The 17,003-nt window shown below is 55.8% G+C and overlaps 2 protein-coding genes across 3 annotated transcripts in view; both read left to right on the top strand.

The window, feature by feature from the left end:
- The first annotated feature begins 1,204 nt into the window (after positions 1 to 1,204).
- Positions 1,205 to 11,357, top strand: AIF1L (allograft inflammatory factor 1 like). The gene is made up of 5 exons (XM_035555062.2): positions 1,205 to 1,313; positions 5,121 to 5,187; positions 8,198 to 8,239; positions 9,403 to 9,565; positions 11,036 to 11,357. Exons 1-5 carry the CDS (start codon positions 1,236 to 1,238, stop codon positions 11,121 to 11,123), a joined length of 438 nt encoding a protein of 145 aa, XP_035410955.1. The 5' UTR covers positions 1,205 to 1,235; the 3' UTR covers positions 11,124 to 11,357.
- A 3,592-nt stretch (positions 11,358 to 14,949) lies between these two features.
- The window catches only part of NUP214 (nucleoporin 214), a 45,483-nt gene continuing 43,429 nt past the window's right edge, over positions 14,950 to 17,003 (top strand). Inside the window, exons 1-2 of one of the 2 annotated variants that reach the window (XM_035555060.2) lie at positions 14,950 to 15,081; positions 16,799 to 16,994. In XM_035555060.2, the coding sequence (XP_035410953.1) occupies positions 15,040 to 15,081; positions 16,799 to 16,994 (238 nt within the window). In that variant the 5' untranslated portion in view covers positions 14,950 to 15,039. The remainder of the gene's footprint in view (positions 15,082 to 16,798; positions 16,995 to 17,003) is intronic. The other variant, XM_035555059.2, reaches the window with a different exon arrangement.

The raw sequence follows: 17,003 nt of genomic DNA, 5'->3' as shown, positions 1-17,003 counted from the left end.
TTGGGGTGCCCGAGCTGCAGGAGCACAGTGGCGGGAGCTCCCCTCCCCACGGCCCGGTGCCAGCTCTGCAAAAGCAAAACCACGCAGCAGTGAGAGCAGCATGATGTGGCTTGGCCGAGAGGCAGGGAGCCGCAGCCACTCACCGTCTCCCTGGGAAGACAATTACATGCCACCGATCAACACACAAACTTGCTGCTGTTACAGAAATGTCAAGCCTCTGCCTCGCGTGTGCTGCTGAAAATGCGGTTCATCCTCCCTCCTGCTCTTCCTGGAATTTTTTTTTTTTTTTTTAGCTGGTGACACCTGCCTAGAGCTGTATCCACTAAAAATTCTTAATATAATACGTAGCTGCCCATCCACCTGAGCGTGAGACAGCAGGAGGAGCACACGCTGTGCCCGTGCTGCTGCTCTGTGACAGCGCAGGGGGGGCTGCACCTGGGGTTTGAATGCAGCTGGTCTGGGGTGCGGGGCGGCCGCCTGAAGCTTCCTCCTGAAAAGGCTTTAACACGGGTCTTTGGAAAAAAAAGCTGCCTGGCTGAGTCTGGAAGGGCACTGGGGGAGCTGTGGGCAGTCTCCCATGTTAGATTCGGGCCAGGACGTGTCAGTGTGGCCGTGTCTCCTGCGATGTGATAACCGCCTTGTCCTGCTGCTCGTGCTCTGGGGCTCACCGAGCACCGGGTTGCTCCCAGTTGGGCTTTTCACGCCACGGCGCTGCTCCCAAACAGCTTTTTATTTATTTATTTATTTTTTATTTTTTTATACTGTTGGAATAACGCCCCTGGGGCAGAATAACACCTCCTGGGCCGGAATAACAACCCCCTGGGCTGGAATAACAACCCCCTGGGCCAGAATAACGCCCCCGAAAGCAGAATAACACCCCCTGGGAGCAATAACACCCCCCGACCCCACTGCAGGGCGATGGCAGGGAGCCCCGAGGGGCTTCAGGGGGGCGCCCACCCACCCCAGGACCGCTGAGGAGCAGCCCCCCGGCAGCCCCCAGGCCACGTCCCGCCCGTCGGGGCCGCAGCCGTCGGCCCCTTTCCCAGTTCGCCGTGTACACCCGCAGCTCCCCGACACCACGGCGACCCCCCCCGGGCACCGGGCTCGCCTCCTCGAAGGGGAAAAGGCCTGAGGCGGCCCCCGGGGGGTGGCTGCGGGGAACGGGTTAACGGCGGAGGCGGGGGCCCGGCCCGGCCCTACTTAAGGCGGCGGCGGGCGCGGGGCGGCACCGTGAGATGGCGGCTCCGCGCCGGCCGAGCGGCGGGGGGCTGCGGCGGGCCCCTCAGGACGGGCGGCTGGAGGAGATCAACAAGGTGGGAAGGGTTTGGGGTGAGCGGTGGGGGGCTGAGCCCGCTGGGTGAGGGAGAGGAGGGTGAAGGTGCGTGAGTGGGGTGGCCGTTCTGTTCGTGGAAGGTGCCCCCCTACTCGGGGGGGTGTTGGGTGTGGGGTGAGGGAGGTATTGGGGGGCTTGGGGGGGTTGTGTCCCCTGTGCCTGGGAGATCTGGGGGTCTGTGTCCCCTGTGGCTGCACCTCTAGTTCCACACAGCACTGCCCGGGCAGCTCTGTGTGCCCGTGGGTGCTGTGGGGCTGGGTGCTGTGGAATTCCCCAGGGGAAGGCGCTCCAGAAAGAATGGGTGCCCTTGTTCTCCCAGAGGGCTTCGACCTCCTCTCCGCCATGTCCAGTGCCTCGAGTTCCCCTCCCGGTATCGAGGGGCTTCAGCTGCTCCGAGGAGCCGACTCCAGACTTTCTCTGGTCTTTCACCATAATGGGGCCAGGTGAACACAGGGCTGTCGGGTGTCCCACAGCCTTGAGCAAGGAAATGGTGACTCCTGGCTCAGAGCAAAGTGCTCCGGGCGGCCTGTCCCTGGTGCACATCCAGCCTGCAGCTGGGGGCTCGCCCCATCCCTGGCTTGGCGCGGCTCATGGAGGCAGCTCTGTTGGCGTCCCTCCTGGCCAAGAGCGGTTCTGGGGGTGAAAAGAAGGTCTTAACCTCAAAACTACCGATTATGGGACTTTTAGGGTCGCTTCTTGATGGGTCTGGTGGGCTGTTGGTGATACAGCTGGTGGCTTCTTGGTGTTCCAGGTGGAGAAATCAGAGCCATGCAAGACAGGAGCCCCGAGGAGGCAGTGGGCTCCTTGCCCTTGTGTTACCTTGTGTTAGTGGGGTGGTGAAAAGTGTTGGTATGTGCCTGCCAGCAGGGTGAGACAGCTGAGGTGGAGGCTATGTAGGTCACTGGGGAGAGAATTAGGTGATTAGAAACCAGGAGGTGCTGCCGTAGAATGGGAGCACTTGGCTAAAAAGGGACCTTTCAAACAGGCTGCTTGAAGCAGGTGAGACAGTGCCCCACAGAGGGGGGGGTGAGTGGACCTGAAGCGTCCCTATAGGGGACACCTTCCCCTTGGGTTGGGAGGAATGGGGTGTGCTGTACCTGCTGCTGCAGAGCTGTCTTCAGCCCAGCACAGGGCAGACGTGGGATCCTTCTGCAGTGAACACCACGCTGCTGCACTTTGCTCGCTCTGTGCAGCACTGGGGGCTTGCTGGGAGCAGCCATGGGGTGGAACGGCTCCAACCTCTGTCTGATACTGAGCTGCTGCACGGACCTGGGCTGACAGCGTGCCTGGAGCCTGGGAGGGGGTTTCCTAAGCCCTGACCAGCCCCTGGACTGCAAACTAATAAAATACTCCTAGTAAAAACTAATCCCACAGTCCACATTCCTATCGGGTGTAATCTTGTTGTCTCATCCCAACATCCAGCTCCTTCCCAGCCCTGTTTTCCTGGCGGCTTTCTACCCCTGAGCTCTGTGGGATGAGGGTGTTTGGCAGGAAATGTCCAGAGTGCACACATGCTGCTGAAAGACAGCTGAGCCCAGTATTGAATTTTCATTTCCAGCCTGAAGCTCTCCTCTGGGAACCCCTCTTGGCCATTCCCCCCTTCCTGGGGAATGGTGATCACATTGCTCTGCCTCGTGCATCAAGGTGGCAAGCGTAATCCAGCACAGATTAGTTTCAACCTGGCTTTACCCTCTAATGCACGGGGCTGCAGGGAGCTCAGCCTGCAGGAGAGCAGGTGCCTGCTTCACGCACCCAGGGCAGGCACGAACATCCCTCAGCCACTTCGTAGCCTCTGCAGGCTGGGCAGCTGCCCTCGGGCACCTAAACAGCCTGACCACAGCCTGGCCTGGCAGCTGGAGCCCTTTAGGGGGGCGAGGATTTGTTTTACAGGTTGTTTTGTTCAGGTTGTTTTACAGGTAGCTGGGAATCGTGTAGCTGCATTTGTTGGCCTGGAAAAGTCTCTCTCCGAGAAAGAGCAGAAGCAGGGGAGAGGCCGGGGCTTATTTTTAAGCAGTTCTTATTATAGAACAAGCCCCTTAAAATGGGAGCATTAGCAAAGGGCTCTGGGAGGACCTTCGGCCGCTTGGGCAGTGACTGAGTCACAGGCCCTGGGGACCGAATTCCTGCACGCTATTGTGAGCGCTGGCCTTATCGCAGCCACGGGGCAGCTCGCATACAATGCCGAGGATGGAATGCCTTTGAAATACGTCCCCCTGCTGCTTTCTTCAGTGCGGAGCAGCTGCAGCTCCCCCGTGGGTGAGATGCAAGGGGTCTGGGTGCTGGGTGTGTGCCCGGTGTCACCCCTCCTGCTCTGTACCATGCTGCCAGACCCCGGGCACATGTCCCCAGCTATCCCGCGTGGTGCAGCCTTCCCTTCTGCTCTCCCGTCCCCTGTCCTGCAGCTCTCCGCTGCTTCTGTGGGGCAGGAACAAGGCTGTGACCTGGTGGCCAGGAGATGCTCAGGCTCAGCTTTGGTTCTCAGCGAGATTTGGCAAGTTCCTTTTGCAGTGGCGGTAGGTAACACGACTCTGCTCTCTGGTGACTTCTGCTGCTGGCTGAGCCCCAGCCTCAAAGCCGAATTGTCCCTTTGTGCGGGGCTGGCACATGATACCCCTGGGTAGAAAGAGCTGAGATAAAGGAAAGCGAGTTCTCTGAGGAGAGTGAAAGAAGGAACTGGGAACATTGCTTTTCCCCGCGGCTCTCAGCTTGTGTTGGTGCCCGTGGTGATGAGGGAAGCCTGTGTCACCCCAGTTTAGTTGAGGGGTCTCTGGTCTCCCATTTGGTGTTTGGGACTGACAGACACTTCTGTCCAGGTGGGCTTCCTGTAGACCTCAGGCTGGCTGTACAGAAAGGGTTTGCCTGAAGGATGGGCTGGGGCTGGTCTTGTTAACAGCAAGTGGTGCTGTCCCAGTACTACCAGTGCCGGAGATCCTCATCTCATGGGGACCCCATCCTGCCTTTGTGAGCACAAATAGCTGATGAAGAAACAAATGCACAGAGTAGGAAGTAGCCTCAGCCCTCTCCACCGCAGCCCCTGGAGGGGTTTTATGCCGGACAAGCAGTGCCTGAGCTGCGCAGATGTTAATGATTTCTGCGCTGAAGAATGCGGTGTTGTTGCTGAACACAGATCGAGGCATTACACTGCGCGGGGCTGGCTGGGGCTGGGCGGTGTGGGGGGGCAGGGGCAGGACCCAGACCTGCTGCTGCTGGCTCCAGGGGTGCCGCTGGCAGGGCACAGCGGCAAGGCTGGCTCTGCAAGCTCTGTTCTTGTTGGGTACCTGATGGATTTTGAGGTGGGGTTAGGGACAAGTGACCAGAACTGACCGGGGATTTCCTCTCCAGCCTGAGCAAAGCAATGGGAGAAATGGACAGACAGTCTGAGAAAGAGGGAGCCCTGTCCCTTCCCTCAAAATACAAAATACCCGTCCTCTCCTGGGTGCGTGACCTTCTGCAACCTTTGCCTGCTCTATTTGCCAGCCCTCAGAGTTCACTTGAGAGTTTAAAGTCTCTGAAACGAGTGCTTCTTGCAAGGAATAGGAGTCCTTGCTGGGAATGGGTGCCCGGCCCATGTGCTGCGTGTGCTTAAGCAGAGGTTGGGGGGCTGAAACCTTGGGTGAGCAAGAAGGGGTGTCGGGGGTTGTCATGCAGTTGTTGAGGTGTGCTGGGGTATGACCCATTTTAAGCCTCCTGGCACAGAGGCACAGATACGGCCCTCTGGGATTTGTGTAGGTCTTCCGGGTAATGCTGTTTCCTTTCTTTAACCTTGGGGATACTTTTACTGTTTTAGGAATTTCTCTGTGACCCGAAGTTCAGTGATGAAGAAGACCTGGAGGAGAAGCTGGCGGTGTTCAAAGGTGAGAGCTGGTGGTCGGTCAGCCTGTTTGCTCTGAACACGTTATTTCCCTCAGCACTTACATCTTACCAGCCTGAAGTTTTCTGCTGAATAAGTCATACAGGACTGAGCTGAGACGGAAACCTTTCCCTTGCTTGTGGAACTCGATGAAACTCCCCAGGGGTGGTTTTCTCACCTGAGCCTTTGTGCTTCCCCCTCTTGCAGGGCAGGGACATGTCAGCATGCAGACATCCTGCCTGGAGGCTGCTATTGCCGCAAAACCTGCTGCGTGGGCAGAGCCCCCGGGAGCAGCAAAGGAGGCAAATTTCTGTCTCAGTACCTAGACAAGCTGGCTGGTATAATGCACAATGCAGTAGCTGGACTTTTTTCAGTGAGTAGGAGGACCTCTTCCCACAGAGCAGAGGTCTCAAATCCTTCCTGAAGGAGCTGAGGCTCTTTTCTCTCCAGAATTTTCTTCAGCCTGCCCTGGTGCTTCCCAAGCCCCTCAGTACCAGAGCCAGCAGCACTAACGTCTCTAGTCCTGCCCGAAGTAGGTCTAGCTCCAATGTGTAGGCAGATTGGGGGCTTAGGTTTGGGCCATTTGTTGGCTAGGGGATAGAGAAACAGCTCAAAAGCCTGGTTTTGGGGTTTAGAGCTTGTCCCCAGAGTAGTTAAAGGACAGGATTTAGCAGGGCTGCTCTGGGTGCAGCCAGTTTCTTTCCGAGCAGTGGCTGAAGGCAGTCGTTTCCCCCACGGCCTCTGAGAACGCATGCCTTCTGCGTCACGGTGCCCTCAAGGTTTGTCCTCAGCCTGGCTCTAGCCAAATAAAGCCTGACCCTGCTTCCATTTCAGGCGTTGCCTGCTATTTCCCTGTGAATTTTGGCTTTGCAATGCAGCATGGAGGAAGCTGGCTGGGGTTTAGCGCTCCTTTACCCTGCTAGGAGCGGAGGAGCCTCCTGTGCTCCCCCATCCTTTTTTTCTGTTGACTTTTTGTGTGGCTTTGACTTTTGGCTGCAGCCCTGCATTATTTTCCCATCACAACTGGGGCTCTTCAAACATTGCAGCCGTAGGGTCACAGGCGCAGAATTCCCTGTAACAAGAGCCCCTGGCATCTCCTCCTGCTGCCTCGTGAGCTTGCCTCCGTGGCCTGTCCCACTCTCCAACGCCTCCTCCGGCTCCTCCGACAATCGGCTCATTGTGTGATGACGGGGGGAGTGTTTCTTCTCTGCCGCCCTCCCCAGCAGGAGCCCTGGGAGCCCCTGTGCGCTCCGTGCTTGTGTAAATGCAGTTGTGAGGGGAGGGACCAGGCATGGCTTTGCCCCACCAAATCCCTGCAGCTGGGATGGGAAGGAAAGACGGGCGTGTGAGCCGAGGCTCAGCGCACGGTGATGTAAAGCTGCCTCTGTTCTCCACGCTCCTGGCTCAGCGTCAGCTGAGAAGAAGGGAAAGCATGTGCCGGGCACAGGCGCTGCAGAGCAGGGTGTGTGTCCCTGGGCGCATGCTGGGGCTCCCGACCCCTGCCTGGGGAGGTGGCAGTTCATTTGCACAAGGTCGTTACGGCGGGGCAGAGCGTGGGGGGCATCCAGCATCGCTTCGGCCCCTAAGCAGATGTGTGACAGCCCCAGTTTCATCTAGGGAGGGTTGCTTAATGCTCGAGGGGGACCCTTGTGCCTGCCTGGAGCAAGCACAGCTTTGGTTTGTGCCTGGTACTCCTGTAGGCCTGTCCTGTTGAGCTCCTGACAGCAATCCACAGCTGAGACCCAGGTGAAGTCACGCCAGCTCCTCTGCCTCCTGTCCGTGGCTGCCCTTCACTTCAGCTTACCCAGCTCCTTCCTTCAGACGCACAAGTCCTGGGGCACGCTCTGATGTGTGAAATACCCCCTTCTTCCCTTCGGCTCCCTAAATTAGCCTGCCACTTTTCAGTTCACGCTCGTCTGCTTGCTGCTGTTCCTGGGGCAAAGGGCTCTTTCCCTTTGGGGGAAGTTGCAGCCTGGGAGCTCTCACTTAAATTGAGCCCTTTGAGGCTCTTCTGGGGATTGAGTGCTAACTGCAGGGCAAGTGGAGATTTCTCCAGCTGTGCGTGGATGGATGGTGGCAGCAGGCATCTTGCTCTCTCCATTTAGCAGAATTGAGGTTAAGGTGGGGCCCCCCTGTGGCCCAAGGAGCCGCATGGTCTGTAAGACAGGCAAATCCTTGCCTGAAGAGCTTATGTTCTAAATGGGGAACAGCTAGCGGGGGGGGTAGAAAGCACAGGTGTGCCTCTGAAAGATCAGAAGCTGCCCAGGACTAAAATCCTGATTTCCTGGCTCAGAGCAGTGCTCTGTCTGTTACGGCATGCCAGCTTTCCTCTTGCAACGCTGTCCAGGCTGCCTGAGCTGGTTCTGCCTTTCTCTGAGGGTGCTGGAGTCGCCTGGTTTGGAGAGCTTTGACACCAGGTTGGAAGGGCAAGCAGCCTGCTCCAGTGTAACTGCTCCGAGGCATGTTCTTGGCCTCACCCTCTCGACATGGTCCCTGAGCATCTCTGCTGGCAGGTGTTGCTCCGGGAGCACAGCACGGCGCTGGGAGGACTGCGGAGTTTGTCCCTTGCTGTTGCAGGCAACTACGTCACTTAATCCCCCTCCTAATCCGATCAAGCTTTGTCTTGGGAGTGCTCAGGGTTTTGCTTTTCTTGCTACTCCTTCTGGGAGGCTGTTCCAGAGCTTTGTTTTTCTGGCTGGAAGCCTTTTAACACTACTCATGGCTAGCTGATAACTTGTTCTCGTGCCAGTGTTTTCTTTCAGCTCAATTGAAAAGCGGCCACAATTAAAGAGCATTTAACTGTGGAGCCCTGGACTTGAGACAGGGGTGTTAAAACCAGGTCTTGAGACTGTCTCCCCCTGAGCTGTTTGCGTTCTGCAGTGTATCAATCGTATCCCCAAACCTCCTGTTTCCCTGCTCTGATCCGGCAGTGCTCCAAAGCCCTGCATGCCCCCCGCTCTGTCTCCCTGCTGGAGCAGCTCTGACCTGCTAACTTGTTTCTGTGTCTCTTCCAGAGAAGTACATGGAGTTTGACCTGAACAACCAAGGCGAGATCGGTGAGTGACGCAGGGAGGCTGTTACTGGGCTGGAGGAGTGACTGCCTGCTGAGATGGTGTCTGCTGCTGTGTCTGCTGCTCCCCTCTGTGCTTGCACTGTTGAGGAGGAAAACTGCTCCTGGGTCTGGCCTTGCTGGGCTCCTGATCCCCAGCCAGGGGCTTCCCGGCTCTCCGGCCCCTGCCCCTCAACCTTCTCAGCCTCTCCTCACCTGCTTCAGGATCCAAGCTCTTCTCAGTCCTGTTTTCCTCCTGACTCTCTGCTGCTTTCTGTTCCAAATGCTTTCATCTGTTTCTCCACGAGGGCCACCTTTCCAATCCTCAGCATTTCCAGAGCGGGGAAGCTGCAGGGCTCGCACTACCCCAAGTTCTGCCTGGCTTGAGGCAGAAGCCGTGTAAAACCACGTGCAATTCCAGTGCAGTGAAGCTCTTCCCTTTGGTGGGAAGGGATCAGAGGGAAAAATGGGAACTGGGTGTGGGTCTGGCCCAGCAGAATGGCCCTGCTTTGGGGCTGGAAAGCACCAGTTAGGTAAAGACAGGTTTCTCCAGGCCTGGAGCAGGCACCTAAGTGCAGGCACTTGCATGCTGTGCCCTTGCAGGAGGCTCTCGCCTTGCTCCCCTCCTCCACCAGCCCTTGAGCTGAAATTGAACCCATGGGGAGCTGGAGGAGCCTGGCTCCGGGCTGCAAAGCCTTTCCGGGAGGGAAGGGGCCGCAGGTCCTGGCGGCACGGTGAGAGCAATGGAAGGAAATGGCCTGTGGCGATGGGCAGGGGCGCCTGCTCTCAGAGCCTGTTTGTCTGCAGCTTTAACCCCGATGTTGTTTCCCCCCCCTTCCTCGTCCTTGTGATTCTTGGCACCGTTCTCTGAGCTCAGCAGCAGTGTCCCTGCGTGTCTTTGGATCACTTTGGGAGTTGCCCCTTTTCTGCAGTGTGTGGTGCTTTTATTCTTGAGCCACACAAATAGGAAGCGATGCTCCTCGCTGCCAGTACAGCAGTGGGCTGTGCTGGAGGCTTCTCTCTGCTTTCAGCTGGCAGCTTTGTGCCATCAGCCTTGGGGGGGGGTCCACAGGTGAGGGTCTGAGTTGGGAACTCCAGCCTTGTGCCCCCAGGGTTGGTCTGGGCTCAGCGTGGTCACCTTGCCACAGCACCAGTGCCTTGCTCTTGCAGATCTGATGTCCGTCAAAAGGATGATGGAGAAGATGGGGGCTCCGAAGACCCACCTGGAACTGAAGAAGATGATCTCTGAGGTGACCGGCGGGGTTAGCGAGACCATCTCCTACCAGGACTTCGTCAACGTGATGCTTGGCAAGCGCTCTGCTGTACTGAAGCTGTGAGTGCCCTTGGGAGGGGACGGGGGAGAGGCTGGAAGCGAGCGGCGTGCTGGGGGAGCTGGAAGGCAGCGGCTGCCCTGCCTGGTGGAGGCGGAGCTGTGCGTGTCCCCTGGGCCTGGAGGGGACAGGAGGACCCTCGCACCAGGGGAGGCAGGACTTGAGCAGTGAATGGCGGTCCTGCAAACCCCAGCGGTGCTGGTTCCTGTTGCCCACGGGATGCTCCTCCCTGCCCTGTTTTGGAGAGATGGGCAGTACGTGGAGAGGAGACGTGCCTGAAACAGCTGGCGTGTGCTGGGAAAGGTTTTGTGTTACTGGCTGCCAGCGCTCGCCTCCCACAGCCGCCTCTGCCCTCTTGACAGGGCTCCGAGAGTCCTGCTGTAACAAATGGCTTCCCAACACTTGCTTGGCTCCTGCTGGTAGTGGGGTGGGTTCTCTTGGCTCTGTCTCCGCCCTATTGAAGCCTGGCTTTTCCTTTCACAGCCACAGAGGCTGGCCCTGCTTTTGTTTGTTACCACCGTGAATAGGAGCTGCTCCTCTCCATCCCGCTTGCCCCTTTCTGAAGGCAGCTTTAGAAAGGCAGCCAGCTTTCTCCCAGGTTGGGAGGAAGGATACCGGAGCTTGTTCCCTCCGAGCTGGTACGTGCTTGCTGGTGATCTCCCCTTTCCCCACTGAATGCTCTGTCTGCATGTTGGGATCCTCCACTTCCAAGCGTGCACACTTCTGACACCCTTGTTGCTCTCTTCGCTGAAGCAGGCTGAGCCTGCGGCCTGTCCCTTATCATCCATCCTTCCTCCCAGCTGCAGCAGCTTTCACAGATGGGTCCCTTCTTTTGCTGACAAACAGATGCCCCATTGTCTCTTGGACTCTGTTTAGAGCAGGAGCAGAAATGTAAAACTCGTCCCGAGAGCAGCGCAGTCCTTTGATCCGGCGTGGCAGCTGGCATTCCCCGCGTAGCTGCTGTCCTCAGGGAGGAAGACAGTGCTGGTGGTTGCAGAATGCTTGGGATTCTTCTAGCTGCTGCCTTGCGCCTCGTCTCTGCCCTCTTTCCTGGCTGTAATTGCCGTTGCTTGCTTGGTTTGGCTTTCGAATGTTCTGCTGTATGGTTATACACAAGGTGGGCCAGGGCTGGTGTTTGTTTTGACGCATCAGGAGCACTTGGCATGCAGTGTGTGCCCAAGGGATTTCGGAAGTGGCTGTCTAAATAAAATGTGCTAATCCTCTGGGCTCTGAGAGGAAAACCAGCAGAGGCTCTGGGAATGCACTCCTGGAAGCTGCTGGAAAGGCAAAGCTGCCTGCTGAGCTGGCAGCACTGCCCTCTGTTGGCTTTCCGTCCTCTGTTAATTATCAGACGCCCGTTGTATAGAAGGCAGATGCTATTTTTCAGCAAGTAAGATAATCCCACCCCGCTATGATGAGTGAAGATGCACCTGCTTTTTTTTTGTTAATCTGTATTATCTGTTGTTTTGCAGGGTTATGATGTTTGAAGGAAAAGCCAATGAAAGCAACCCAAAACCTTCTGGTCCGCCTCCAGAGAGAGACATAGCCAGCCTCCCTTGAAGAGAGCAGGCTGGGAAATTGGCACTGTTTGCTTTGCTGGTCTGTAACAGGGGTTACCTGTGCTTTGGTACTCTTTACTGTGGACAGTCCTAGTTTTCAACTAACCTGCCTTAGAGGAACAGCAAGGGAAGCTGGAGTCCCCAGCTTGGGTCTTTCTGCTGCACCCCTTAGCTAACTTGATTTGTTAGAAGCTGTAGCACCAAGTGTAATGTGAGACAAAAAAAAAAAAACAAATCTGATCTTACTCTTTCCTCTGCCCTTCCTGCATTTCTCACATGAAAAGGAGCTACTTTCCTCCCAGCTCACGGATTCAGAGCTGTGCTTGTCACAACAGGTTCCTGAAGGGCTTTTCTGCCAGACACTGAGTGCTTCCCTGGTAGAGCCCCTACAGCAGCTTCATCGGTGCAAAGAAATAAGTGCCTTCTCTGCTCTGTCATGTGCTTCCTGACTTTGGTCTAGTTTCTTCCCTCCTGACCTGATCAAACCCAAGTCAGGCTCCCACCTCTGTGGCCTAGGTGTGTGCTGGGTGAACACAGGGAGGTGCATTGACACCAGAGGTCTGCCAGCAGGGACTTTACGCTTGGAAGTGGGCATGGCTCACTGCACAGAAAGGCTTCTGTGTGCTCCCTGGGTTCATCCTGCAGTCATATCTTGGGGCTGAGCCAAGTGAGCTGTTTAAAACAACAAAAAAAAAATCATTTTCCTGTGTCCCCTACTCAGATCCTTCTCCCAGATCTAAGTGTCCCCATCAGCCCTGGGAGTAAGTTCTGCACAATCAGCATGTGATGTCCTTGATGTGCCTGGGTCCTCTACTTCTGGAAGACCCTTGTCTGCTGCCGAGGCTAGGATGTTGTAAGGGAACATTTCTTTAGCTGCTAAATTCAGTGAGGACTTCTGTTTGGGCTTCACCTTGAACCAAATGCATATCACAGGTGCTTAGACTAGGGCCAAGGTGCCCTTCTGTTTTGGAGGCCCATTTATCCGGCCCTTCCACTGTAGTTTGCCTTAGGACAGGGTCAAACCTAAGCTGTCAGCAGGAACGTGCTCTGCAGATAACCCTGCAGCCAATATCCTGCTGGCTTCTACGAGAAATTAGGTTAGCAATGGGCAGGAATTGTCTTCAGGTAGTAGCTGTTTGACTGCTGGCTACAAGGCAAAGACAAGAACCCTCCACAGAATGCTACAAACCAAAGGCTGACAGACCGGAGGAGTCTGGCAACCCTGGTGGATAAACCCACATGAAAACTGAGGTACTTGGAAGCTAAAGAAATAAGTTCTGCCAAGTCTCTTTTTCAGCTGAGGAAAAACCACCGACCCATTTAGCGTTAGGTCTTTCCCACTGCCTCTTCCTGGCTTGCTCTTCTTTTTCCTTGGTCTCTGAGACTTGTTGATCAGCCATAGCAAGAGAGGCAAACAGTAAGATAAGTCACAGCCCTGAACTAAAAAGGGGCAAACTGAAACCCTATCCTGGGGAGGGGAGCCCAACACCAGCAAGTGAGGACAATTAAAGCTAATTTAGGGTCCTCTTCCTGATAAATCTCTGCTTGGATCAGACCAGGAGCATTATCTCTGAACAGGTAGTTGTCTGTCCTGTCCATCAAGTGTAGAAACAAGCCTGCTGTTACGCCTTTGCAGCCCCTCAGGAAGGCTTAGGGGGAAAATGGAAGCTTCAAGTGAAAGGAAGCTCTTTGGCCAAACTGAGCCCTGCAAGTTTCTTCCAGACCAGCTAAGGATGAGGATCTTTCTTCATGCAGCTGCTCTTTCTGATTTTGTAGACTTCTCTGCATGTGTTTCAGCTTGGTCCCATGGGACTATTGGGCACACTTTCCTGATATATAAGACCTCAAGCTTGCAAAATAAGAGTGGCTGTAAATGCAGAGTAAGAGCTGGGACCAGGTGTAGCTGGGACTGTGCTATCCACACTCTGGTTATTGCAGTGATTCTTGCTCTATACACAACTTCTGGAATCCAGATGTTTGCTCTTTGCCCTTCCCCATTTTTTCTTACATGTTCTTGGCAGCTTTTAACTTTTTAAAATCACAGTTTAATAAATTTTAAAGGAAAATACAGATGATTAACTCTACTAGGCTTATTGTTCCTGCCAAAGGCTGCACTTTTATTTAAAAAACATTCTCACTACTGTTTGCATGAAAACCAAAACTGCAATGGAGAGAGAAAAATTGTAAGAGCAGCGCCAGTCTACTTTGAAGACTGAAAATAAATCTTTTGAAGCTATACTATGTGTCAGCGTATTTAGTTTAGCTTTTCTGAGGCTTGGTCCATCTGATTGGCTGCAGATTAGTTGAGCTGTTTTCCAAGTTGGTTAATATAAACCCTTAAATAGATCTTGGTTTGCACTGCCTTGATCTGATCTTTATCTGTGTAATAACTGACCGAATGCCTTTGAGTTTGTGTTACGAAATGCAGAGGCCACCTCCTGAAAGCCAACCTCTGATTTTCTCTAAAGAAAACAGGTGGCAGTGCTTGTTTTAAGGAATGACTTGTTTATCAGGAGCAGACACTTGCAATGCTTCTCATGTAAGATTACTTTTTTTTTATGCTCTCTGCTCTTGAAGCAATTGCCTGAGGTTCTTATCTGATGTGAGTTATCAAAATGGAAACCAGGCTTCCTAGAGGAATGAGTGGGTATGCTTTATCCATGTATTCCTCAAAAGGACAGAACTGCCCTTAGATCACAGCCCTGTCTGCTTTCTGCTGCCTGTTAGCCTCTAGGAATGCACCTGCTTTTCTGGGCTGTGCGTGAAAGCTGTTGTTCAGTTAGGGGGGGGGGAAAGGATCATGTGGGAATTTAGTTGTGGTTTGCCATACTTCAGGTCACTACCTGCACATATCGCTACTGTTATCTGTGTGGAAATCCATGTCTTTTTGATCCTAGATAAAATGAAGTGCAAGCTCCTGGAGCTGGGAACAGACCAGTGTTTCCAAATGTGTCTGTGTCACCACAGGGCTGTGTTGGGGTGATGCGCTCCCTGTGGGGGTGTGCCGGGTGGGAGGTGAACCCCTGAGCTTCAGCCAGGAGGAAGCGAGGAAGGACGCTTGGATATCAGGAAATACTTCTTTACTGAAAGGGTTGTTAGGCATTGGAATGGGCTGCCCAGGGAAGTGGTTGAGTCACCATCCCTGAGGTCTTTAAAAGACGTTTAGATTTAGAGCTTAGCTATATGGTTTAGTGGAGGACTTGCTAGTGTTAGGTCAGAGGTTGGACTGGGTGACCTTGGAGGTCTCTTCCAACCCAGATGATTTTGTGAAGGACAGCTGGGCCTTGCTCTGACTGACAAAGCAAGGGCTACTTTGGTGGGGCCTCAAAGCACCATAAGGGTGTTTTCCCCTCGCAGTGCTTCATCGTTTCCACCTCAGCGTGTGCCTGGCGGTGCACAAGGACCAGCCTCCAGCACCCGACCACACTTGCCCCCACTGAGGGAGTGGGATTTCTTTGGGGTGCAGCACTGTTGGGCTGTGGTGCTGCTTCCACAGGCCCCCCACGGAGGTTGATGGGCCGGGAGGGATGGCTCTGGCTTGGTTGGCGGCCAGACCCGTGCCAACGCTTGGCCCCGGTGGGTCCCTGAGGGCCGTGGGGTCCCCTCAGGGCTATGAGGCGCGTCCTGCAGCAGGCCCCCGCCCACAACCAGCGCAGACCAAGCAGAACACACAGAACAAACGCTTTATTAAACACAGCCTCCTGCCGAGCCTCGGCAGCCCTCGCACCGCCAGGAGCCGCCCCTTATTTCCCCCTCCATCCCCCTCCGCGCTTCCTTGGAGGACTCCTCCCCCTCAGCGGGCCGCGGAGCATAGAGCGGCGCGGCTAGAGCGGCCCCGCCGGAAGCGGAAGCGGCGGCGGCGGAGGCGAGCGGAGTTTCCCCGGCGGCGCTGAGGCGGCGGGGCCGGGCGCGGAGCCATGGGGGACGACATGAACGTGATCCCCGAGCGGGAGATGAAGGCACGGCGCGGGCCGGCAGCCTGCGGCGGGCTGGGGGGCGGCCCTGGGCCCGCAGGGGGTCCCGCAGGGGGTGGCAGGCCGCTGGGGGGGAGCGGTTACGGGGGGTTGGGGGCTGGCGCTCGGCCTAGGCTGGGGGGGGCACCAGGGGTGGGGGGGGCGGGAGGGCTCTTGGGGGACTCCCAGGGGTTTGGGGGGCGCTGGGGGGGACGGGGGAGGCTCTTGGGGAGCCCCCCAGGGGTTTGGGGGATCCTGGGGGGGCGGGGAGGGCTCCTGGGGAGGCCCTCAGGGGTTTGGGGGGCGGGGGAGGCCCTGGGGGGGCTCTTGAGGAGTCCCCAGGGGTTTGGGGGGTCCTGGGGGGGGCGGGGGGGCTCTTGGGGAGCCTCTAGGGGCTTGGGGGGGCTCTTGGGGAGCCCCTAGGGGTTTTGGGGGGCGCTGGGGGCGGTCTCGGTGGCATCTGGGGAGCGCTTGTGGAGGGCTGGAGCGAGAGGGTGGCTTGGGGTGTGGTGGAGGGGGGCTTGGGGGAGGCTGGGGGGCAGGAAGGGGCTGGGGGCTCTGCTGGGTTTCTTCAGAGCTGCGGGGAGCTGCCGGGAGAGGCAGGGGGAGTCTGTTGGGGAGAGGAGGGAGGGGGTTCCGAGCTCTTCTGGAGGATTCTGGGCTCTCCTGGGGGGGGCCTTCTGTTGGGGATCTGCTTTTGGGACCAGTGCGTGTGGTTGTTTGCCTTCGGGCAGCGTGCAGCGGAGCCGTGCTGCCAGCCCAGCCCGCCCGTGTGTGTCCCAGAGCGCTGCGGTGGGGCTGTGTGAGCAGGACGGGGCTGTGTGAGCAGGACGGGGCTGTCCGTGCGGGCTGCTCGAGCCCTTGTGAATCTGTGCAGCCGCTGTCTGCTCAGGCACCCGCAGCAAAGGAGTTGGGCTGCTCATTTTGCAGAGGGTTCTGAGCTCCTGCAGTCCTCTCAGGTTGCAGGAAGGCACTTACTCTGTGCTTTGGCAAAATGAGCTAAAAACCGGAGGCTTGTTTTGGGTTACTGGCGTTAGATGCAGTGCTCTGCTCAGTGGTTGGAGAAGAGAGGCTCCTGCCTAAGGTGTACACCTTGTTTTGTATGGTTATAGTGCAGCTGCTGTTCCTTAATTCAGTTTGTGTTTTTGCAGTTTTCTCTCTCACCCTGCTTTTCTCTTTCTCCTTTTACAAAAGGACAATGTAAATTATAAGAGAAACAAATGCACGAAATAAATCTGGTTATACAGAGTAGTTGCTGGTGGTGGGTGGAAGGCCTAACCCTATCTGTTCTACAATAGCAAACAAAAACTAAGTAGTTGTGTGCTTTGTAGCTTTAAGGTAACAGGTTTTATTCTAGCACGTTTTGTCTCTGCTTTGTTCCCTTTTCTTTCTTTTTTCCCCCTTCTGTATCAACTGGCTAGTTTCAGGCGTGTTTCTGAGAGGAGTTAGATGTCTCAGATTCAGCTCCTGCAAGTTTTATGAAAAAAAGGCTGCTGGGTAGAAGAGAGACCCAGCCGGTGTTCCAGTAGTGGCAAAGCTGCGGTGTGATCTCTGTCTTTTTAGGGAAAACAGAAAAGGTGATAGGATGGCCAGCGGTAGCATGGATGTGGGTGTTCTGCAGCTCTCGTGGAGAGACTTTCAACTTATTGTCTTAGAGAAGCCAAAGTAAAGTCTTCCCCTTCGTTTGCACGCGTACAGCTACGTCTGCTCTCTCTCACAACAGGATTTTCAGTTCAGAGCGCTGAAGAAGGTCCGCATCTTTGATGCTCCTGACGATCTCCCCAAAGAGCGCTCCAGCCTCCTCGCGGTGTCTAACAAGTACGGGCTGGTCTTTGCTGGAGGAGGAACCAGCCTGCAGATCTTCCAGACCAGAAATCTTCTCATGCAAAATCAGCTGGGAGAAGATCCCAATAAAATCGGTAAGGCGC

Source organism: Cygnus atratus, chromosome 19 (assembly GCF_013377495.2).
Source record: "Cygnus atratus isolate AKBS03 ecotype Queensland, Australia chromosome 19, CAtr_DNAZoo_HiC_assembly, whole genome shotgun sequence".
Lineage (NCBI taxonomy): Eukaryota > Metazoa > Chordata > Aves > Anseriformes > Anatidae > Cygnus > Cygnus atratus.
The sequence above is the reverse complement of the archived record's forward strand: the minus strand, read 5'-3'. Positions and strand labels throughout refer to the sequence as shown.